At 41.4% G+C, this 24,453-nt stretch overlaps 1 protein-coding gene across 2 annotated transcripts; it reads right to left on the bottom strand.

Moving 5' to 3' along the window:
- Positions 1–534: 534 nt before the first annotated feature.
- LOC132781400 (cysteine-rich venom protein triflin-like) lies at positions 535–24,385 on the bottom strand. Of its 2 annotated transcripts, none has more exons than XM_067463204.1 (8): positions 24,327–24,385; positions 15,962–16,023; positions 14,193–14,303; positions 12,274–12,364; positions 7,889–8,034; positions 5,432–5,526; positions 5,093–5,181; positions 535–825 (listed from the first exon to the last, which is right to left on the bottom strand). In XM_067463204.1, exons 2-8 carry the CDS (start codon positions 16,019–16,021, stop codon positions 698–700), a joined length of 720 nt encoding a protein of 239 aa, XP_067319305.1. In that variant the 5' UTR covers positions 16,022–16,023; positions 24,327–24,385; the 3' UTR covers positions 535–697. The 2 variants fall into 2 exon arrangements, with proteins under 2 accessions (XP_067319305.1, XP_067319306.1); XM_067463205.1 differs by lacking the exon at positions 24,327–24,385 and adding an exon at positions 17,617–17,650.
- Positions 24,386–24,453: the final 68 nt, after the last annotated feature.

Raw genomic sequence — 24,453 nt, 5'->3', positions numbered from 1 at the left:
AGCCGAAGAGCCAGCGTTGTCCACAGACACCTCCAAGGTCATGTGGCTGGCATGACTGCATGGAGCACCGTTACCTTCCCGCCGGAGCGGTACCTATTGATCTACTCACATTTGCATGTTTTCGAACTGCTAGGTTGGCAGAAGCTGGGGCTGACAGGGGAAGCTCACGCCGCTCCCCGCAATCGAACCTGCGACCTTTCGATCAACAAGCTCAGCAGCTCAGTGCTTTAACCCACTGCGCCACCGGGGGCTCCAGAACTTAGAAAGGAGACCACTAAATTAAAAACATCTGTTGAAGCCAGCCACATCTATCTACATCACAACGTAGTTATACAAATCATTTAGAGAGCTTACACAACAACCATAGAGTACAGATGACATCTTAATTGCTATTTTGACCTGGATTTAAATTTATATTTAAGTTGTAATTGGAGGTAGAAGAAAGAAACTTAGAAAGAGGTGAATTTGAATATTCAAAGATTTATCTTGAAAAGTAGCAAAAACATTTTGTAAAGCAGAATAACAAGGGGGGAAAGGAATGATTGGCATAAAACGATACATTTCTCTTAGTCTTTGGTGTGCTTTATTTTTACACTGTCAATTTCAAATGCTGAATTTTCAGGTTACAATATTTCTTTTATTAATTTTCATTTTTCTTCAGTAAGACGCAGAGAGGAATCTTGTAATTCTTGTATATCTATTCTTCACCTTTAGCGCAATGGCAGGAGCCCTTACATTTTTCTTGAACAAATTTCTGTGAGCATGAGAAGCTCTCAATAAGGTCATCACAGTAGTCATATGCATCAGCATAAGGGCATGAGCTGTCTGAAAGGAATGAAACCAAAATGAAATTAGATGCAAAAATGAGAAAGTGGCCCACTGCAGTCATCAACATTTGCAATTTTGATTGCCTTCTCCTGCTCCTCTTTGCTGCCAATGGATGTGCACATTTGGCTCACTTGTCTTCTTCCAACTCTTTTTCCTCCTCCTCACCATCTTCTCTGAGGAGAAAAAAGAGCTGGCTCTGGACAACTGAGACTGAGCAGCTAGGAGCGAAGAAAAGGCAAAGAAAGTAGGCAAAAGACACAACCCTCCCCCAGGGATCCAGTAGAAATGGTGCTGAAATAGTGGTGACAAGGAAGGTGGTTTATTTATTTATTATTTATTTATTTACAGTATTTATATTCCGACCTTCTCACCCTGCAAGGGACTCAGGGCAGAATACAATATACATATACATGGCAAACATTCAATGCCATAGACACTCAAAATACAAAGGCTATTTAACATTCCAGCTTTTTCATGAGGGTATTCTGGCCACCAGGAAGCTGTCGCTTCACCATTCATTTGTGACACTGATGAAGCACTTCCTCATTCTTTGCATGCTTGCTGGAGATTTTTATGGCATCATAAATTAGTCTCCCCACATAAAGGTAAAGGTAGTCCCCTGACATTACGTCCAGTCATGTCTGACTCTGGGGTGTGGTGCTCATCTCCATTTCTAAGCCGAAGAGCCAGCGTTGTCCGTAGACACCTCCAAGGTCATGTGGCCGGCATGACTGCATGGAGCGCCGTTACCTTCCCGCCGGAGCGGTACCTATTGATCTACTCACATTTGCATGTTTTCAAACTGCTAGGTTGGCAGAAGCTAGGGCTGACAGCGGAAGCTCACACCGCTCCCTGGAATCGAACCTGTGACCTTTCGATCAACAAGCTCAGCAGCTCAGTGCTTTAACCCACTGCGCCACCGGGGGCTCCCCGCATAAGCGGTACCTAAATTTCCTATTTGACAGATGCAACTGTCTTTTGGGCTCCAAAGGTTGACAGCAAGCTACACAAATTGGTCGGAAGCTCACTCCAACTCGGGCTGGCATCAAACTCATGACCTTTTGGTCAGTGGTGATCTTAATGCAGCTGATTCCCAGCCAGCTGCGCCACAGTCGCGGTGCATGTGGGTGAGGTTCCTCACCCATTCGTAATTATCCACAGCTTTTCTCCTCAAGAAAGAAGAAATAAGAAAGAAGAGGTGAATGAGCCAGCTGATACAGTGTGACCTCCAGTGGTTGCAACCCATCCCTAAAATGTATGTATCCCCAGGCTATTGCTGATGATCCTTGGGGGCCAGGAATGAATTTTGTGTGTCGTTATCACGTATTTTTTATCTTCCCCGAGGACTACACATCAGGAATACGAACAGATGAGATAAAGTTTGAACAGTTCTGTATAAATGTGATTATAAATATGATTGTTCAACTTTCTGGATGTTACGTCTTATCTCACAAATCAGGGATCAAGATAAATTAGTGTAAACATGTACATGAAAACATTTAAGAATATGAGCATTGGTAGGTAGGGAGTTTGAAGGACTGTGGAGCCTAGCTTATATTTTTGAACAATGCAGGCCAGCATCTTTCTCCCTCAATCAGAAAATCAGTAGCTTTGAGCATGGGGCAGGCTGGCCCACGACATATAGGAAACCTGTAATGGGGGGCTAGTGTACGGTGTAAGGAGGACGAGGACATCTGATGTATATACCTAAAATTAAGGTACATTTGGTTATAAGCTGACCACACTCATTTTTTTCTCTTTGTAGTTGTATATTTATAATTTTACTCAGACTAGATGTATACTGTATGTTGTGTTTATATTCTCTGATAAGACAAATCGACTGATCAATAAAATGTTTCGGAATGGGGAGGGGGGCTGGCACAGTGTATTGCTAAGCCATTAGGTCAGACTTGGTAGCATCACACAGTACCCAAAGGCCTGCTGCTAATGATATCTGGTGTTTCCCCCTTTAAAAAAAAACCAAAAAAACCAAACAAACTACTGAGCTCAAATAGTGGAGTGCCGCAGGGTTCCGTCCTGGGCCCAGTCCTGTTCAACATCTTTATTAATGACTTAGATGAAGGGTTAGAAGGCAGGATCATCAAGTTTGCAGATGACACCAAATTGGGAGGGATAGCCAATACTCCAGAGGACAGGAGCAGGATTCAAAATGATCTTGACAGATTAGAGAGATGGGCCAAAACTAACAAAATGAAGTTTAACAGTGACAAATGCAAGATACTCCACTTAGGCAGGAAGAACGAAATGCAAAGATACAGAATGGGGGACAATGCCTGGCTCGAGAGCAGTACGTGTGAAAAAGATCTTGGAGTCCTCGTGGACAACAAGTTAAACATGAGCCAACAATGTGATGTGGCGGCAAAAAAAGCCAATGGGATTTTGGCCTGCATCAATAGGAGCCTAGTGTCTAGATCTAGGGAAGTAATGCTACCCCTCTATTCTGCTCTGGTTAGACCACACCTGGAATATTGTGTCCAATTCTGGGCACCACAATTCAAGAGAGATATTGACAAGCTGGGATGTGTCCAGAGGAGGGCGACTAAAATGATCAAGGGTCTGGAGAACAAGCCCTATGAGGAGCGGCTTAAGGAGCTGGGCATGTTTAGCCTGAAGAAGAGAAGGCTGAGAGGAGATATGATAGCCATGTATAAATATGTGAGAGGAAGCCACAGGGAGGAGGGAGCAAGCTTGTTTTCTGCTTCCTTGGAGACTAGGAGGCGGAACAATGGCTTCAAACTACAAGAGAGGAGATTCCATCTGAACATGAGGAAGGACTTCCTGACTGTGAGAGCCGTTCAGCAGTGGAACTCTCTGCCCCGGAGTGTGGTGGAGGCTCTTTCTTTGGAAGTTTTTAAACAGGGGCTGGATGGCCATCTGTCAGGGGTGATTTGAATGCAATATTCCTGCTTCTTGGCAGGAGGTTGGACTGGATGGTCCATGAGGTCTCTTCCAACTCTTTGATTCTATGATTCTATGAAATAGCTGGATTTTATGGCAATTTCCCACCATGCTAAACATAATATAGTTAACCAACAAGCACTGTTATTTAACTTAGGCTGGAAGAAAAAGTGGAGAGCAACACTGTCACTTGGAACTGTGTAGCCAGCTAATTTTCCCGGACCATTTCAGTTTCCCAGCAATTTCAATGGATGCCACCATTAAAATTGTGACATTGCAGAAGGAAGAAGAGAAGGATTATTTAGAGGAAAATCTTTCTGGTTATGGTCTGTATACCTAACGTTATCTGAAGGATCACATTCTCTCATGAACTTGCTTCTGGGAAGACACCACCTTCATAGTGGCTGTTCCCTGGAACTTCTTTTCCAGGGAGGATGGATTGGGACAACTTCTGTTAGTTTTTATAGGCAGGTGAAGACTTTTGGTTGTTTCAGCAGCTTAGGGGAAACAGGCTTTTCATGAAGTATTTATTTATTATTTATTTAAAAGTTTTGTATACCGGCCTTCTCACCTCTCTTGAGGGACTCAGACCGGTTTCCAACCATAATATCACATACAATCAATAAAACATCATAATACATATTATAGTAAAACATTAAAACAGCAATTACAGTCAATAACTATAATGGTCAGTCGTCACACTAAAATCGTTGCTCATCATCCTCCATCCATATCTCAGGGTGTTGGCTCACTCGTCAAATGCCTGTCTCCATAACCAAGTCTTCACCTGTTTCCTAAATGTCAGGATAGACGAGGCAGTTCTGATCTCCAGTGGGAGAGAGTTCCAGAGTCGAGGGGCCACCACCGAGAAGGCCCTGTCCCTCGTCCCCACCAGACGCGCTTGCGAGGCCAGTGGGACCGAGAGCAGGGCCTCTCCAGATGATCTTAATAATCTTGATGGTTCATAGGGGAGAATACGTTCGGAGAGGTAAACAGGGCTGGAGTCGTTTAGGGCTTTATAGGTTAACACCTATATGAATCGTGCTCGGAAGCTAATTGGCAGCCAGTGGAGCTGGTGTAACAGCGGAGTATGGGATTTTCCTTTAATGCCTTTTCCCTTCATGTGTTTAACTGGATTTATTTATTTATTTATTTATTTATTTATTTTTGACAATTTCATTTGTAACCTTTGTATGACGGAAGTTTTAGTTACATTTGTTTTTAGTTGTTATAAAGCAAAATTTATTGTTTAGTCCACTGACCATATCAACAGTGTTATAAGATACCCTGAACTAGGGTGAAAGGTAATAAATAAATAGAAAATTTAAAAAATGCTATCACTTACTGCAGAGGTTATCCTCACATTTCCCATCACAGTCGGCACATGGTGGACCTGCTTTGTATGGTGTATTCAGTTGTTCTATTATGTTTCCTCTGAAATTACAGAACAGTGTGATAATGTATCTCACTAGAGTGCAACTTTTAAGAAACAAGTAAGATTACATAATGGATCAAGACATTCAGATTTCTTGGGGGGGGGGGGGGCTCTTCATGGAAAAAACGAACATAACAGAGGAAAGACTGACACAGTTCTCCACTCTGATAAAATGAATTCCTATATGCTGAGAGCAATGTCAGTGAGAGAGTATGCAAAAATATTTGGAACAGTCAAAGCAATACTTACCCAGGACAGTAATGGCAAACATATACGAACATGCCGTCATTTTTGGGGCAGAAGGCAAGTGAACATCCAACCTGGTTTGAATTATGCCAAATAATCTATGAACAAAAAGTGGGTGCATGGTAAATTGGGGTTCATTCAGAAAGACAAAGTACAAGTGGTGGATTCACCATAAATTGGACAGTTCTGACTTGGACAGAAATTGTAATAATAACATAACAAAAGAATGACAATATTTGTTAAGAAATAAGAAGTGTTGCAAAGATTTTTCTGCCAGTCTGAGTACTGTTTTATATGCATTACATGTGTTTGTATCCAAACTTGAATATAAATGCCGATAAACATGGATGCAATAGGTAGGTATGCTCAGGCTAAGAAGAGGGCTAAAAACTGTTCTTGTTCAAGGTCAATGCGTGCAGATCTCTCAGGGAGAAGCATTGCCCCTTCTCCTTCATTTGCTAAAAGCAAAAGAAACTCAACTTTTGACAGACAGAGAAATACACAGGAAAAGGAAGAAGGAGGTCCCTGCAGCTCCTTCCTATCTGTTGTACAAATTGGAGCTATGTCCCATCCTGACCAATGGGAATACAACCTCACAGATGCTGTTCCTGAAGAGGGAAAGGAGATGATCGTTGACTTCATCAAACAGCAGAAAATTAGCATCCTAGCACATTGCCAGGAAGCTTCCTCCTGAGAGTTAACTAGATGACATTACACAATGTAAGGCAATTTCAGGCTGGGCGTCATGGAGGAAACATCCTGGCAGCATGCTAGGAGGCTTCCCTAGGAACATGGGAAGTTCCCCATGTTCCACAGAAAACAATAGGGGAAGCTGGTCAGCAATGCTTCCATTGGTGGGATGAGGGTTTAATGGACAATGTGGGGCAATGGTTCCCCCCTGTTGTCCCACAGATTCACCACAGTGTGTGACGATTCCCCCCACTGCCTCTCACCAATGCGATGAGGTCCAACATGCCTGCAGCTCCTCCCTATCTCTTGTAAAAGAAAAACTGGAACTATGTCCCATTCTAACCAATGGGAACACAACCTCGCAGATGCTGTTCCTGAAGAGGGACAGGGGAAAATAATGTCACTTTCCTACTACGGATATTGGGAGCTACTGCACTTGTCCTTTAGAGAGGAGATTGATGGGGACTGAGTTTTATCTACACTGACACTGTAATGGAGCTTGGAATCAATTTGGTTTCACTGTGTAGGTGAATAGATTGCCGTGCCTGCAACCAGGTTGAGGCCAGGACAGTGATTACATTGAGAAACGTGGCCTCCAAACACTGTCCATGTTTTTTTTAACCAAGTCTCTGCAGAGATGCACATCAGCAAACTGAAAGCATAGAGATTTTTTTTTAAGGGAACATAACATTTATGAATAGAAATAATCGGTTCCCGCTCTCAGGGGTTCAAGTGGCCCCTTGCTGTCCTGCCATACAGCCTACATTTTGTGGAGCCAATTTCATCCTAGATCTGGACTATACTTGGATCTCCTGCAGCACGTTTATGGCTTAACTCGGACTTTCCTGTGACGTTGTAATTAATGCTTCATGTTGTCTTGAAACCACATTATACTATCATTGTAGATGGGTCTAAGAGTCTCTGATTCCTTCATTTTTAACTCCCTGAAGGTAGATTTAAGTTTTGTTTTCCACAGGGAAAATGAACATCGTACCAGTTCACAATCGAGGGGGGACTTGCAACATTGTTGCAGAAGACTTTAGAGCAGTGGTTTGCAATCTTTTTTTAACCAGAGACCACTTGACTAGGGACCGCTTTGGCCAGGGACCACTCTCCAACATTAGTTCCAAAAGGGTTACAAATCGGTTTTTGGTCAACTTTAGCTTCGGTTTGGTTATTTGGGGTGCTGATTCAGAAAATTGCATTGGATAGACCACATCAGCTCTAGTTTCTGAACACATGCCAACCAGAACACATGCCATCCAGTAGTCGCTATCTGCTCGCCCACAGAAAACCATATTTGACCATCTAGAGCTGATATGGTCTATCCAAGGAGTCAGGGCTGGTCAGTGACGGGGAAGGAGTGGCAGACGGCATGAAAGGAGCGAAAATAAAATAAATTAAAATAAACAGGAAGGAGGCTTGCAGACCAGATTTTCATCCTCGCAGCCCATGGCCCACAGGTTAAGAACCACTGCTTTAGAGGATGTGGGTTAGTGTTATAACTGAGAAGCCATTAATCAGCTCTGGGGTTTGGTCACAATTTTTGAAGTGTGTCCAAGCCTCCAGAATGTTTCAAACTTTGAACTCAATCTTGCTCTCAAAATGAAGCCATGAGTGTAGCATTGGTCCAATCACATCTTGACATTCTTTCAAGTAAGCATCCCTTTGGGGACTTACTTATATGTCAATCAGAAAGACGAGTATATTGAAGATTATTTCAATATGTACAGGTAACTTAACATAAATTAATAGTGTCTCTCTTCCTACCTGAGTATAACTATAAACATTGTGTGCCTTGTCAGTTGTCCCAACGCCATACTGGAAGTAAGTCTGTTCACTTGCGAAAGATTCAATTACATCTGACCACAACATGGCATGATTTGTTTGTAGTACAGTCTCACCACATATGATTCCTGTAACAGAGGTAATATTATATTATTGCCTAAGAAATGTATAGTATGGTTGTCATCTACTAAGACCCATACATCTTTTTCATATATACTGCTTTCAAGCAAGGCATCACCTACACTATATTTGCACATTTTAATTTTTGTACCTACATTTAGTATCGTACATTTATCCCTGTTGAAATACATTTTGCTAATTTTGGCCTAGCTCTCTGATCTTTCATGGCAATTATGAACTCTGATCTATCATCCAGGATATTTATTAACCCCTCCCACATTTTGTGTCATCTGCAATTTGATAAACATGCCTTGTATTTATTTATTAATAATTTATTTTATTTACAGCATTTCTACCCCGCTCTTCTCACCCCTGCAAGGGGACTCAGAGCGGCTAACAATGGCAACGATTCAATGCCACAATAATTACAATTATAAAAGCAAAATAAAATCATACAATATAATACATTAAAACAATGTTATCCAACCATAAAGGCATTTCCATTATAACAACTATCTGGTCCAATTCACTGTTCAGGTGCCGTTATATCAATTAGCCAAAAGCCTGGTTTTCAGTTTTCTTCTGAAAGAAAGGAGGGAGAACGCTGATCCAATTTAGCTGGGTAGCGAATTCCACAGGCGTCGGGGGGGGGGAGGGGGTCACCACCGAGAAGGCCCTTTCCCTCATCCCCACCAGCCGTATTTGCGAAGCTGGTGGGACCGAGAGCAGGGCCTCCCCAGCAGATCTTAGACTACGAGGCGGAACGTACATGGAGATACGTTCAGACAAGTAAGCTGGGCTGAAGTCGTATAGGGCTTTATAGGCCAAGACCAGCATTTTGAATTGTGCTCCTTATCTAAGACATTCATAAAAATGTTAAATACTACTAGGACAGAATCCTGAGATACACTAGTCACTTCTATCTGAGATGAAGAGCATCCCATTGGCAAAAACTCATTATAAATCAATGATTTATAAATCCACTATAGACTGCAATTCACCAGACCGACTTCTTTTTGTTTTGTCTGTCTGTTTGTTTGTTTTTGTTAAAAATGTAATACAAATGTCTGGTTGCTGCTGACACATTAAATAAATAACCAGATCGACTGTAAGAATATCATAATGATCCAGGCAAAAGCCTTACTAAAATCATACAGTCATAAAGCTGGCAGAGAACATAAGGGACATTGAATCTTGATTTAATTGCCATTTGTTAGAAATGCTTTGATAAATTAAGATGTACTAGATCCATAGCAGTCCCCTAATCTACCAAGCTTGTTATTCCAAACACACACACACATACACACACACACACACACACGAATGATCAGTTTGGCATGACTTGCTTTTGAGACTCATTTTTTCCCATATAACATCTCTAAAAATAGGCTGTGTTTTAGATTCACGGTAAATCTTATCACCCTCATCTAAATTTGGCTGTTATTGTTCCACCCTTCTTTTGCTATTCCATTGTTGAATAAAGTAGCACACTGCAAGTGTTGTGCCACTGTTATTTTATTGTAGTGGAACTCACTCAGCAAAAACTAACTGTAAGAATATTTAGTTGTATCTTTCGAAAGTTGAGTTCCTGTTGTTGTTGTTCATTCGTTCAGTCGTCTCCGACTCTTCGTGACCTCATGGACCAGCCCATGTCAGAGCTCCCTGTCGGCTGTCACCACCCCAGCTCCTTCAAGGTCAGTCCAGTCACTTCAAGGATGCCATCCATCCATCTTGCCCTTGGTCGGCCCCTCTTCCTTTTACCTTCCACTTTCCCCAGCATAATTGCCTTCTCTAGGCTTTGCTGTCACCTCATGATGTGGCCAAAGTACTTCAGCTTTGTCTCTTGTATCCTTCCCTCCAATGAGCAGTCGGACTCTATTTCCTGGAGGATGGACTGGTTGGATCTTCTCGCAGTCCAAGGCACTCTCAGAACCTTCCTCCAACACCACAGTTCAAAAGCATCTATCTTCCTTCGCTCAGCCTTCCCTAAGATCCAGCTCTCACATCCGTAGGTTACTACAGGGAATACCATGGCTTTGACTAGGCGGATCTTTGTTGCCAGTCTGATGTCTCTACTCTTTACTATTTTATCGAGACTGGACATTGCTCTCCTCCCAAGAAGTAAGCGTCTTCTGATTTCCTGGCCACAGTCTGCATCTGCAGTCATCTTTGCACCTAGAAATACAAAGTCTGTCACGGCCTCCACATTTTCTCCCTCTATTTCCCAGTTGTCAATCATTCTTGTTGCCATAATCTTGGTTTTTTTATGTTTAGCTGCAACCTGGCTTTTGCACTTTCTTCTTTCACCTTGATTAGAAGGCTCCTCAGCTCCTCCTCGCTTTCGGCCATCAGAGTGGTGTCAATCATTTTGATACCTCATTGCGCATCAAAATGTCAAAAACATTGCACTACAAAGCTGAAATGATCACAACTGCATTTTAGGTGTCCTTATTTTTCTCTTTTTCCTCATTGTTGAAAATCTAAAAAATATTCTATTTTTTTCTTAAAATCAAGACTTATTTGTTGATGATATTGAAATAAGTGTAGAATCAAGGAAATACTCCATCTTCCCTCTTTCTTAAATGGGACTCAAAGCAACGGACATCATTAATTACCATTTACCATATTAACACATATATACTTTAAAATTATTCAAAACATAATAAGAGCAATAACAATCCAGCATAGACATGTCATTTCAAGTGTTTCTGAATAGCAACCATATGTTTGTACAAATGAGAAAGTCTTTTACCTGCCAGAACACACAAAGCAAGGAAGGAATCAGACTGATTTCTCCTACGTTCTCACCTGTGGTCATGGTGGTACTGAGAGAAAGTCTTTCAATAATTTTACAATTCCAGCAGGTTCGTGTAAGGAGATACACAGGCAGTCCTCAAATTACAAACAACATGGTTTCTATACGTTTATTTTAAGTTAAATTTGTATATAAGTTGGAACAGGTACATTTTGAAGTGTAACTCCAGCAATATCTCTCTCTCGATCTATCTATCTTAGGATCGCATAGGGAGGGTTAACACCTTTGTAGTGTTTGTTTTCTCTATTCAGAAGATTTCACCTCACTTTCTGTCCCTGTGATTATTTATTTTTGAAAAAAAATCTTGTTGTGGAAACATGGATTGTAGATAAAACTTCAGCTGGGACACATTTTCCCCATGATAACTCTTCCAAGAATGAATTTCCCTTCTTAAAATCAGATTTCTCTCACTTCCTGTTGTTTCACCTCTGTCTTAACTATGGGTCATTTGTAAGTTGGATGTTTGTAACCCGGGGACTGTCTGTAGTCTATCAGACAGCCAAGACCTAAGCTTTATTGGAGTTTATAAGTCATAACCACTAGTTTAGATACTGTTCAGTGATGGACCAATTTGAACAGGAGAAATGAAATAATATCATTTCCAGTGTGGAAAGATAATATTTTCTGACATCCATAGGGATACCAAGGTCTTGTTTATAAAGCTATTGTCCTCCCAGCCCTGCTATATGCCTGCGAAACGTGGACTGTCTACAGACATCACATGCAACTCCTGGAACGATTCCATCAGCACTGCCTCTGGAAAATCCTGCAAATCACTTGGGAAGGCAGGCGGACAAATGTCAGCGTGCTGGAAGAAGCGAAGACCAGCAGCATTGAAGTGATGGTCCTCCGCCATCAACTCCACTGGACCGGCCACGTTGTCCGGATGCCTGACCACCGTCTCCCAAAGCAGTTGCTCTACTCCGAACTCAAGAACGGAAAATAGAATGTTGGTGGACAGGAAAAGAGATTTAAAGATGGGCTCAAAGCCAACCTTAAAAACTCTGGTATAGACACTGAGAAGTGGGAAGCCCTGGCCCTTGAGCACTCCAGCTGGAGGTCAGCTGTGACCAGCAATGCTGCAGAATTTGAAGAGGCACGAATGGAGGGCAAAAGAGAGAAATGTGCCAAGAGGAAGGCGCATCAAGCCAACCTCGACCAAGACCGCCTTCCACCTGGAAACCAATGCCCTTACTGAGAAGATGCAGATCAAGACTAGGGCTCCACAGTCACCTACGGACCCAGCAGAACACTGATCCTGGAAGACTATCCTACTCAGCCAATGAGGGATCGCTTAAGTAAGTAAAGTAAGCAATGCAACAGTGCCTAGAGAGCAATTATGTTCTTCAGTAAAGCTGAGACAAAAGTGGAGTTATGCATTGCTATAACACCATGGTGTCACAACACCCTTAAATCAATTGCCTTTACTTACCATCCACCCTTCGATCTTCTTTCGCACTAGATTCTGGTTTGCATTTACTGGCCCAACTTCTAGCAGTCATTTCTGCTTTCTCGTTCCACAGCTTGGCAAAGCAAATGAAGGAATAATCACATTTTTGTAAAACAAGACTGAAATGCACACTAGTCAGCAGATGGATGGGATGTACAGATAGATGAAGGGCCCCTCCACACAGCTATATAACCCAGAATATCAATGCAGATAATCCATAGTTTCTGCTTTGAACTCAGTTATCTTAGTCGACACTGCCATATAACCCAGCTCAGTGTGGATTTTATGCAGCTGTGTGCAAGGGGCTAAAGAGAATGAATTCAGAGTCTATATAATGTATGATAAGGAGTTGGGGCATGAGTTCTAGGTGTTAGAAAAGAAAATCAAACCCTAACTACTGTGCCTGCTTGAGGTTCCCTATCCAGCAAAACACAACTGCAAAACTAGTCCTAAACAGAGTTGGAGATGGCCAAATGTCCTCAGTTTAAATGAACATTTTTGTTTGGGGATAGTGAGACTACTCTTGTGTTCATAAATGTAGACCTAAGTTCAATTTGTGGGAAGTTAATAGTAATAATAATCACATCCTCAGCTGCTGCAAGAAGATCGTGCAGACAGACTACAAGCAGAGGCATAACACTGTTGCTCAGATGATTCATTGAAACTTGTGTCACAAATACCATCTGCCTGTGACAAAGAACTGCCTGTGACAAAGTCGGAAAAAGTTACAGAGAATGAACACGCCAAACTCCTCTGGGACTTCCGAATTCAGACAGACAGAGTTTTGTAGCGTAATACTCCTGACCTCGCAATCGTGTTAAAAAACAAAATATGGATCGTTGATGTCGCAATCCCAGGTGACAGCAGGATTGCAGAGAAACAACAGGAAAAGCTGACACGATATGAGGATTTAAAGATCAAACTGCAAAGACTCTGGCACAAGCCAGTAAAGGTGGTCCCAGTGGTGATTGGCACACTGGGTGCAGTGCCTAAAGACCTTGGCCTGCATTTAAACACAATAAGCGCTGACAAGATTACCATCTGGCAGTTGCAAAAGGCCACCTTACTGGGATCTGCACGCATTATTCGTCGATACATCACGCAGTCCTAGACACTTGGGAAGTGTCCGATGTGAGACAATTCAACAGCCAGCAGGGTGTCTGCTGTGGACTCATCTTGTTGTGTTTCAAATAATAATAATAATGGGTTGTTGTAGGTTTTTTTGGGGCTATATGGCCATGTTCTAGAGGAATTTCTCCTGACGTTTCGCCTACATCTATGGCAAGCATCCTCAGAGATAGTGAGGTCTGTTGGAACTAGGAAAAGGGGTTTATATATCTGTGGAATGACCAGGGTGGGACAAAGGACTTTTGTCTGCTGGAGCTAGGTGTGAATGTTTCAACTGACCACCTTGATTAGCATTTGATTGCCTGGCAGTGCCTGGAGCAATCTTTTCTTGAGAGGTGATTAGATGTCCTTGTTTGTTTCCTCTTTGTTGTTGTGCTGTTCTAATTTTAGAGTTTTTTTAATACTGGTAGCCAGATTTTGTTCATTTTCATGGTTTCCTCCTTTCTGTTGAAATTGTCCACATGCTTGTGGATTTCAATGGCTTATCTGTGTAGTCTAACTCTAAAATTAGAACAGCACAACAACAGAGAGGAAACAAAGAAGGACATCTAATCACCTCTCAAAGTGCCTGGAGCAAAAGATTGCTCCAGGCACTGCCAGGCAATCCGATGCTAATCAAGGATCAGTGGCAGTATTCTCATAAAATGCCTTGAAATTCATTTCAGTAAACAAAGATAATTAATAATAATATTCCAGGAGGTTTTGGGAAGAACTTTGCCATAGCTATGTCTTACAATGATATCAAGGAAGAACATCATTGAATTGCATCTTACCATTTTCATCATATTGGTAGCAGTTGGTTGCACCTGTCTCCTGATTTCATTGTGTTTGTCAACAATGGCGTTCCTCTGGACTTCAGAGATTGCACTTAGAATTTGGTCTTTCTAAGGACAAAAGAAGTTGAATTCTTATTTATGCCTTTTCATCAGTCGTGAGCAGTAAACACAATTCATGTTTACTCATTATTTGATTACATTGCCAAAGGTTGCTAAAGTCTTTGCCTTTGACATTGCCTAGAGCAGTGTTTCTCAACCTTCCTAATGCTGCGACCCCATGTTGTGGTGACCCCCCCCCCCCAACCATAAAATTATTTTTGTTGCTACTTCATAACTGTAATTGTATGAATTGTAATGTAAATATCTTATATGCAGAATGTATTTTCATTCACTGGACCAAATTTGGCACAAATATCCGATACGCCCAAATTTGAATACTGGTGGGGTTGGGCGGGGGGATTGATTTTGTCATTTGGGAGTTGTCGTTGCTGGGATTTATAGTTCACCTACAATCAAATAACACTCAGAACTTCAGCAATAATAAAATTGAACCAAACTTGGCAAATAGAACTACCACAACCAATAGAAAATACTGGAAGGGTTTGGTGGAGTTGTAGTTCACATGCATCCAGAGATCACTGTGGACTCAAACAATGATGGATCTGGACCAAACTAGGCATGAATCCTCAACATGCGCAAATGTGGACACTGGTGGAGTTTGGGGAAAACAGATCTTCACATTTGGGAGTTGTAATTGCTGGGATTTATAGTTCACTTACAATCAAAGAGCATTCTGAACCCCACCAACGATATCTTACAATTTGGCCAAGCTTCCCAAATAGAACCCCCATGACCAACAAAAAATACTGATGGCATTTGGTGGCCCCTCTGACACCCACTGGTGACCCCCCCCCCAGGGGTCCCGACCCCCAGGTTGAGAAACGCTGGCCTAGAGTTACTAACATGAACTCCAATTCAATATGTATTTCAAAAGTCAGAGATGGTTCATGCATGATTTTAGGATAGGAGTTAGAATTGAGACCTCCTCTGTCTTACTGGATGTTGATACTTTTATTTTTCCATTCACATATTAAATTACTTACTTATTTCTATCTCAACTGTCTTTCCCAACAAGTAATAAAACGAGTTAACTTTTTTTTAAAAAAAAGAAAAAATGGAACGAAAAGGGGGCCAGAGAAAGATCAGTTTCTCTATGCAAGCCATTAAATGGCATTTTTTTCATGTCAGAAGTGACTCGAGAAACTGCAAATCACTTCTGGTGTGAGAGAGTTGGCCATCTGCAAGGATGTTGCTCAGGGGACACCCACATGGTTGATTTTTACCATCCTGTGGGAGATTTCTCTCATGTCCCCATATGAGAAGCTAGAGCTCGACAGATGGGAGCTTACCCCACTCACCAGATTCAAACCGCCATCGTTGGTCGAGCAGTCCTGCCAACACATGGGTTTAACCCATTGTGCCACCAAGGGCTCCTAAATGGCATGAAAGCTGAGAACTGCATCTCCTGCTTAACTAATTTTGCAGAATCACCTAGCTATGAAGTAACTAGATATGGCTTCTGGAAGAGAGAGAGAACTCTGCAGGATCCACCCATTTTAATAACTATTCTCCCAAAGAAGAGTCGAGCACTCCTGCACACATTTCCTCAACCTAGTCTATTACATCTCAGAGAGAACATTAGGAATTGTGGTTTCCTGACCAGACCATGCATGGCAGATGTTCTTGACATATTCTGGTGCTCATACCTGTCCTGAGGATTGCTGGAGCACCAAGGCCATCAGTAGGAACACGTTCTGAAGAAACATTTCTGAACACACACACAAAAAGGAAGTGTGATTACAATCTCCCCTTTCAAGAAAAGGTCAACAAAACCCAGCTCAATTGGTTCAGATTTCCCCATACTGCAGACAGAAGCAAATATGTGAGTGAGAATGCTAGTGGACTCTAATTCATTAATCACCTTTAAAACAGTGATTGGATGAGAGGAGAGAATGCCTCTAGAATATGGCCATATAGCCCGAAAAAACCTACAACAACCCAAAGCCTTCGACAATACAGTGATTGGATGCCTGACCATCAGAGATGTTTTAGTTGTGGATTTCCGACTATGGCAAAGAGTTGGATTAATTGGTCTTTGAGGACCTTTCCATTTCTATGTATTTGTAACACTTACTTCTGGGATTTTCATTTAATCTAAATAATATGTGAAGACTGAGTTAAGAGTTTTGTTCTTTGTGTTTAGTGACACAATCTTAAGACTACAACAGTACGGGAAAGTACTCCAGGCCAGTTGAGGTGTTCTCCTCCATGCAAGGAGGGCTTAAGTTGGAAACAATTAATGTTTCAGTCCTACCTTAAACAATTCAGTTATTATATAGACTAAGTTTTGTTCCAATTTGAATTTTTAAAATAGATACAATGCTCATAAAGCAATTTATTTTGGTTGCTTCTACCTCGCCCTTCTCACCCGGGGGGGGGGGGGGACTCAGGGTGGCTTACACAAGCAAGGCACAATTCGATGCCCTCATTACATACAGCAAGGAACAACAACATCAGTTAACGACAGCAATTTTAGCAATAAACAGCAATTAACAGAACAGAATTATTATCGGCAGAACAACCATAAAACCAGTAAAAACAGGTAAAAACAATAAAACAATACAAACCTCATTGCTGGTCAGTGTTTTACAGTCTCATAGTCTAAATTCCAATTTCCACACCTTGTCGGTCCTATCCATCTGGTTTCCATATCTAATTGTCAGGATGCCCAAAGGCCTGGTCCCATAGCCACATCTTTACCTTCCTCCTGAAGGCAAGGAGGGATGTTGATTCTTTGATTTCCCCCGGGAGTGAGTTCCACAGGTGGGGGGCCACCACCAAGAAGGCCCTGCTCCTCGTCCCCACCAGCCTCACTTGTGATAGCGGTGGGATCGAGAGCAGGACCTCCCCGGATGATCTCAAATTCCAGGATGGGACGTAGAGGGAGATACGTTCGGACAGATACGCTGGACCGGAACCGTAATCAAAAATAGATATTTAATAGTAATACTGGAAGATGTTTGCAGGTGACAGAAAACTTTCTAATGTCATTACATAATATTCACCTAGCATTGAACAGTCAGTACAGGAGTTGGTTGAACATACAGAAGGACAGTTTGTCTCTAGCAACCACCCTTCTGACACTTGACATCTAGTATTTATTCGTTTATTTCAATTACCATTGCCCCCAGACAGTAAACTTCCCCTTTTGATAGTTAATTCAAAAAGCTTTTTATATGACAAATAGTTATTCTTATATTTAAGGTCCATGAATTAATGTAGATGCTGTGAACATTAATGTCTTCCCACTGCCCTAGTGAACTTCGGTTTGGCCCCAACAATGTTGACATTTTTCCATTACCTCTTTCAGTATCTTCTTTTCTGTATCTTTTGAAGACCTGTAGGAATTGCACAGAATCTGCACTGAGGAGGAGTTTATATTGCAGGAACACTTCCTGCTTTATAAATGAATAAATTTAAATCAGCACAAAGCTGGGTTTTGTTAAAATGAATAGGAGTTTCACAGGAAAGCTACTTGTTTGTCTGTGATTTGCAGGTCCAGTGATGAATGACAAGCTGAGTGGGAATTACACAAAACACATTTATAAGCCATATCTTTATTTGCCATAACCTTTTTAATTTTTTTAAAAGGTTTCAGTGGAATACAGAATATAAAAAGGAGAAACATCTAGAAATAGTCAAATACATCTAATACTGGTATGTTGATCCCCAAACCAATACATTGTACTGTTCTATCCAAACTTTCCCCTTTTACCTCTCACCCGTGAACCCACTAGCCATGACCTCTGACACTACTCATTGTGAGAATCATATCTCGAGAAATCTACCCTTATATCTACTCCTCTTGTGGCTATTTTAGTCTACATTTGTCTTCTTTTCCATGTATTCAAATGCCAGCCTCTATTTCCTTTTAGCAAACTCTTCACTATTTCCTCCATGGATACCATTAGATAATTTGGCCATTTGTATATAGTCTAATAACATTTCTCTCCAATCCTTTTTTTATTGTTCCTTTTTGTCTTTCCATGATTTCGATATTATAAGTCTAGCTGCAATAAAACTATATTGACAAATTTCCCCATTTCCTTTACTAATTCTCTTTCTAAATATTCCTAAAAGGCAACATTTCTGGATTTTTAAACGTTGTTAGTAATCAGTGGCGCAGTGGGTTAAACCCCTGTGCCGGCAGGACTGAAGACCGACAGGTCACAGGTTCGAATCCGGGGAGAGGTGGATGAGCTCCCTCTATCAGTTCCAGCTCCTCATGCGGGGACATGAGAGAAGCCTCCCACAAGGATGATAAAAAAATCAAATCATCCGGGCGTCCCCTGGGCAACGTCCTTGCAGACGGCTAATTCTCTCACACCAGGAGTCACTCCTGACACGACAACAAAAAGTAATCATTTTATTTGTTTCCTTAATCACATTTTCCCAAAAATCTTGTACCATCCTATAGGTCCACCAAACATGAAAGAAAGCACCTTTCTGCATCTTACACCACCAGCATTCCCCTAGCTAGGTTTTATCCATTTTGACCATTATCTCTGGCATTATATCATATGTTTAAAATTGTTCTTCAGTTTAAATATTATATTGTTCTTTCATATTTTAATGCACTACAAATAAGACATGTACAGTGTGTATAGGAATCTTATATATATTTTTATCTGATAGAGCCAGCTATTGACAATTTAAATCCACTTTACTACAGATGCTCCCAATATTTTTCCCTAGGTCTTTAGCCCAGGAGATCATAGCGATTTTTACTCTATTGTCCTCTAGATTGTATTCTAATATACATTTACATAATCTAGAAACTAAGCCCTTATTCTCTTTCCTATAACTGAAGAGGTTTAGCTTCAACAGGTGTACAGATATGAACATTTGGCAACCACATGCCAAATAGTAATAACCAGACACCTCTACTTACTAAGCTCACTTGCTGGAGATACATTCATGTTACTAAAAATGGAAGGCTGACTGTTTGTCTTCATGACACACAACTACGTCCAGTAAGCACCCCAGGGGTTATAGCTTTAAACTGGGTTTGCCCTGCTTTGGGTAAAGTTGGAGGATACTCCAGAACAGGGGTCTTGCCCTTTTAAGCCAGGGGCAGGTTCATGGTCCCTCAGATTGTTGGGGGTGCGTGGACTATAGTTTGAAAAAAACTTGGAAAAATTCCTATGCACACTGCACATATCTTATTTGTAGTGCAAAAAAACCTATGAAAGAGCAATATAATATTTAAACTGAAGAACAATTTTAACCAACACAAACCTACTAGTATTTCAATGGGAAGTATGGGCCTGCTTTTGACTGATGAGAGAGTCAAATTAATTAGGATTATTATTTTAGTATATCTTCAAGAAATTTCAGACTTAGATCTACTGAAAGTCTAGTTTATGGCGGTGGGGGGGGGGAGGTATATGACTCTGGAGGGTTGCATCTGGCCCGCGGGTCTTAGTTTGGGGAAGGCCTGCTCCTGAGTTTGCTGGAAACCCCAGAATACCCTGTGACTTTGGAACCATCTGGACAACTGGATCAAGTCTTATCTGGCCCAGATGAGATAGTACTATCATCCCTCTTTCCCTGCATTACATGCAGAGGCATTCAAGTAAAAAAAAAAAACCTCTCCAATCAAATTTTTCAAATAGCAACATAAAATGAATGATTGAATGAATGAAACTTTACTTATAGCCCACCCTATATAGGGATCCAGGGCGGCTCACAATGGGAAAAAAACCAAAACCAAAACCAAAATGCAATGGCAAGCATTCAGTGCCAACAGTAATATATAAATTAACCAATAAATAAATCAAGAACAACTCAACCCTGTCTGTTGTTAGTCCTGCTCAAAACTGGCCGCCAGTATGCATGAAGTAACCAACATAAAGCTTGCCCCAAGTCTTTCAGTTAAAAAGCTTGTGGGAACCCTGAAAGCACATGAAAAGCTTATTTATTATAAGACTCGGGATTGATCTTATAGACATTTTCTATAACATCACTTACTACAGTGCCTGGAGAGCTTAAAGGAGCAATAGCAGGTGCCAGTGTTACAAGGTCACGACTCTTTTGAAGTTGTGTCATAAAGATCAAGGGGAGACATAAAATTGTTGTATATATACAAGACCCATTTGGCTTGGACATTAAAAGGTAAATCAAGGAAATAATAAAAGTTTATTGCTCAGGGCTTGATTGATTGTAGTGTGAGAGAATTGGCCATCTGCAAGGACGTTGCCCAGGGGACACTGGGATGCTTGATGTTTTAGCATCCTTGTGGGAGGCTTCTCTCATGTCATGACAGAGGGAGCTCAACCTGCTCTCCCCGGATTCTCAAGCCAATCCTGACATGAAAAAAACCCCTCAGGACTTGATGTGAAGGGAAAATCAAATGTACAAGCATGCATACAAGCCTTTATAATGATAATCCTGGAGCGATTTTCAGCTCTGTCAAAAGGATGTTATGTGCTAATGGATTTCTGCTGTATATTAACAATAAAGTACTTCTGGAAGACAACAAGTCTTTTCATTGGAACAAATAGTTGGCTAGATCCCCACAGAATTTGGGATATAATTTGAAAATATTTCACTGTATGCTAAAATGTGTGTGGGTTGGTCTTTTTTAAAAACATCTGCTTTTCTTGCTCTCACTAAACAAAAAATTAGGAAATTTTGAAAGAAGAGAAATCTCTTGTGAGAATGCGTATTGACCACATGGAAATAGGCATCTTTGAAGTCCAAGGAACAGAGGAAGAATTGTTGGAAGCTACAGACAATGTGGCTGCTGTTGTCTGTTTTTGGTCAAAAGATATTTAGCCACTTGTAATCCTTCTATTTTTATCAGTTTTATACTAATTTATGCAATGCTTTTGATACGAAATAAATAAAATAAGTCCAAGGTGGCTTCAAGAGGGGAAGAACTTGGGCAACGTCACCATTCTAAATATTTTGGCTTTGATGTGCCAGTTAAAGCAACTAAAATCAAGAAGAGGACTCAGACCACCATCTTTTTTTGGAAACAATAAAGCATCTTGTGAAGAAAGCCTAATAGACATATCAGGCATTTGGACTCTTGAATTGCTCTCTTTGCAAGTAGGGAGGTGATTTTGACTTGGAGAAATGCAGAGGAAGCAGTAGGGTGGTGGCAGCCCATTGTGGGTAGAGTATCAAATTCTATTGCATAGCCTCAATTGATGATATTGAGTACACAATAGTCAGTGGTGATGTAAGCTCAGGTATGGTAGAAGGTGGTAAATGGTGGTTGAAGGAGAGTGGAGAGTCTGGCAAATTGAGCAATGTGCTAAACTCCCTGGACGGCAGAGTGAGTCTGCTGGTGCTGTTTTGACTGTTGCTGGCCTTAAGATTAGCCTTGGAGTTGGGTGCATTGTTCTTGATTCCATTGAGTAGAGGAAGAGCCCAATTTCTGGGGGGGGGGGGGGGGAGAGGTGTCTTCACCAGGCAGGACAATATGGATGGTGAGACTGAGGAAAGCTCATCTTTTTCATAGTGGTGGACATCCTATGAGTGTGGTCCAGCTTAGAGTCCATATAAGTATGGAACAGGCTGAGTTTGTCAAAGGGCAAGTCTTCAATCTTTCCTCAAGCAGCTGATGAAAGCTCCAATGCTTAAAGCCATGCTCCCTGTTACATAGAAACTGAGTGGGCTATGATCTTAGCAGAGCTGTCTATGAAATGTTTAGCCTGCTGAAGGATAAGAGAAATGAAGGTCTCAGCTTTGCACTAAAGGACAGTGAGAGTCATCTTGCCCACTCCAGAGTAGGCATCTAGGAAGAGAACAAGCTTATTCCACATATATCACTGGTAAGCTGACAAGTAGTCTCCATAGTTGCCAATTTCAAGCAGTAGGGGGGCTGCATTGTCTATGATACAGATTTTCAAGCTTGTATAAAGTTAAAGGTACCAAAGACAGATTGGACCAACACACTTTGGCTCTGTGCAACAGATGGGGAAGAACTGCAAAGCTGCAATGATTGGGGTTGAACATTATTTGAATTGAACACTGGATCATCAACCAGGAGTTCACTTGAAGACCTAAGACACCATCTAGCCTCAACATGAAATCTGCAAAGGCTCTGATATCAATCTCTGGGGATCGAAGGTTGAGGTGGATCGCCTCCATATCTGGTGACAGTAGGCATATCACATCAATAGAGAAGGTTGGACAAACGTAGTCATCATGGTCCTCCATTTCCTTGTCCAGTTCAAACTCGTGTGCAGCAGGCTCCACGGTTAAAAAAGTATGAGGGCAGGAACCCATGTATATCAGATCTGGGGCAGTCATCAATGATAAAGTCTTAGGGACTGGGACATGGCTCAACGCGAGCCTGGCGTTCTGGGTACTTCATGAATAAGGTGTCAACAAACAGTAAGAATATGAATGCCTAGACCTCAGTGGTGGGTGACAGGGGTTCTTTGCAAGCACTTCCTAGTGGTTTGCCACTTGAGCAGAATTGAGCTCTTGTCGAAGGCTTTCATGGCTGGAATCACTGGGTTACTGTGAGTTTTCTGGGCTGTATGACTATGTTCCAGGAACATTCTCTCCTGACGTTTTGCTCACATCTATGGCAGGCATCCTCAAAGACTGTGAGGTCTGTTAGAAATTAGACAAGTGAGGTCTATATATCTGGGTCTATATATCTGTGGAATGTCCATGGTGGGAGAAAGAACTCTTGTCTGTTTGAGTCAAGTGTGAATGTTGCAATTGGCTACCTTGATTAGAATTTAATGGCCTTGCAACTTCAAAGCCTGACTGGTTTCTCCTGGGGGGGGGGGGTGTCTTTTGTTGGGAGGTGTTAGCTACCCTGATTGATTCTTGTCTGGAATTCCCCCGTTTTTGAGTGTTGCTCTTTATTTACTCTCCTGATTTTGGAGTTTTTTTTTAATACTGGTAGCCAGATTTTATTCATTTTCATGGTTTCATCCTTTCTTTTGAAATTGTTCACATGCTTGTGGATTTCAGTGGCTTCTCTATGTAATCTGACATAGTAGTTGTTAGAGTGATCCAGCATTTTTTGTGTTCTCAAATAATATGTTGTGTCCAGGTTTGTTCATAAGGTGCTCTGCTATGGCTGACTTCTCAGATTTAATTAATCTGCAGTGCCTTTCATGTTCCTTGATTCGTGTTTGGTGGTCCCGATGAAGACATGTCCACATGCTATGTTAATTGTCCAAATACTACGTTCAGCAAAGGAGAAGAGGGATCCTCCCATCTCTGCAGGAGTCTACTGTATACCATGGAGCTGTGGACAAGTCTACATAGGGACCACCAAACTCAGCACCCAAACATAAATTTGCACTGAAAATGAAACTGACTTTGGGAGGCTTCTGAGATTTACAAAATGCACATGAAAAAGTACTGAGTAAGTTTCAATTCTTAAATTTTTGCTGCTACGGAGGGACAAATTTCTCCCCTGCTCTGATTAGGGCTTTCTGATACTTAGCAAAATTCTGGGGAAAGTAGTTTAGGGCAGGACCTTTGGAAATCTCTGGCATAGGTCTCCTCACCTTTCCAAACTGCATTTCCCAGAATTCTGTGCTTTCTCAGTCTTTTTCTCAGAAATCTCTGTTTTCTCTCTCATGGTGAGAGACCATTAACTTGAAGAGGAAATGCAGCCTTTTAAGCTTTGCTTTGATTCCTTGTGCTGAAAATGAAAATGACTTTGGGAGGCTACTGGGGTTTACAAAATTCAAAGGAAAAAGTATTGGGTAAGTTTCAATTCTTAAGTTTTTGTCCTGGGCCATGCCCACATGTCAGATATCGCCTCGTAAGTACGAATCTAACGAATACGATACGACTTATGACAACTTACAAAAAAATTACACACCCCTATTTTCTATTCAATGACACAATATAACAGAGAATCATTCCTCCCAACTTTTGGAAATATTCATACATATACTGATTTAGGGAATCTTTTAAAGTTTTTACACAAAAAAATATTTTTTTAAAATTCATTGAATATCTCTCATATTAACCAACAGAACTTCCGTTTAGGGATTTCTTCCCAGCCCAGCACAGAGATCTACTTACTAGAAGTATTAGCCAGTCCTTCTCTTTGCAGATTCAACAATTTATTGGAACCCGTACTGGCTGCTGCTACAGAGGGACAAATCTCTCCCCTCTCCTGATTGGAGCTTTCTGATGCTGAGCAGAATTC

Source organism: Anolis sagrei, chromosome 1 (genome assembly GCF_037176765.1).
Source record: "Anolis sagrei isolate rAnoSag1 chromosome 1, rAnoSag1.mat, whole genome shotgun sequence".
NCBI lineage: Eukaryota > Metazoa > Chordata > Lepidosauria > Squamata > Dactyloidae > Anolis > Anolis sagrei.
The sequence above is the reverse complement of the archived record's forward strand: the minus strand, read 5'-3'. Positions and strand labels throughout refer to the sequence as shown.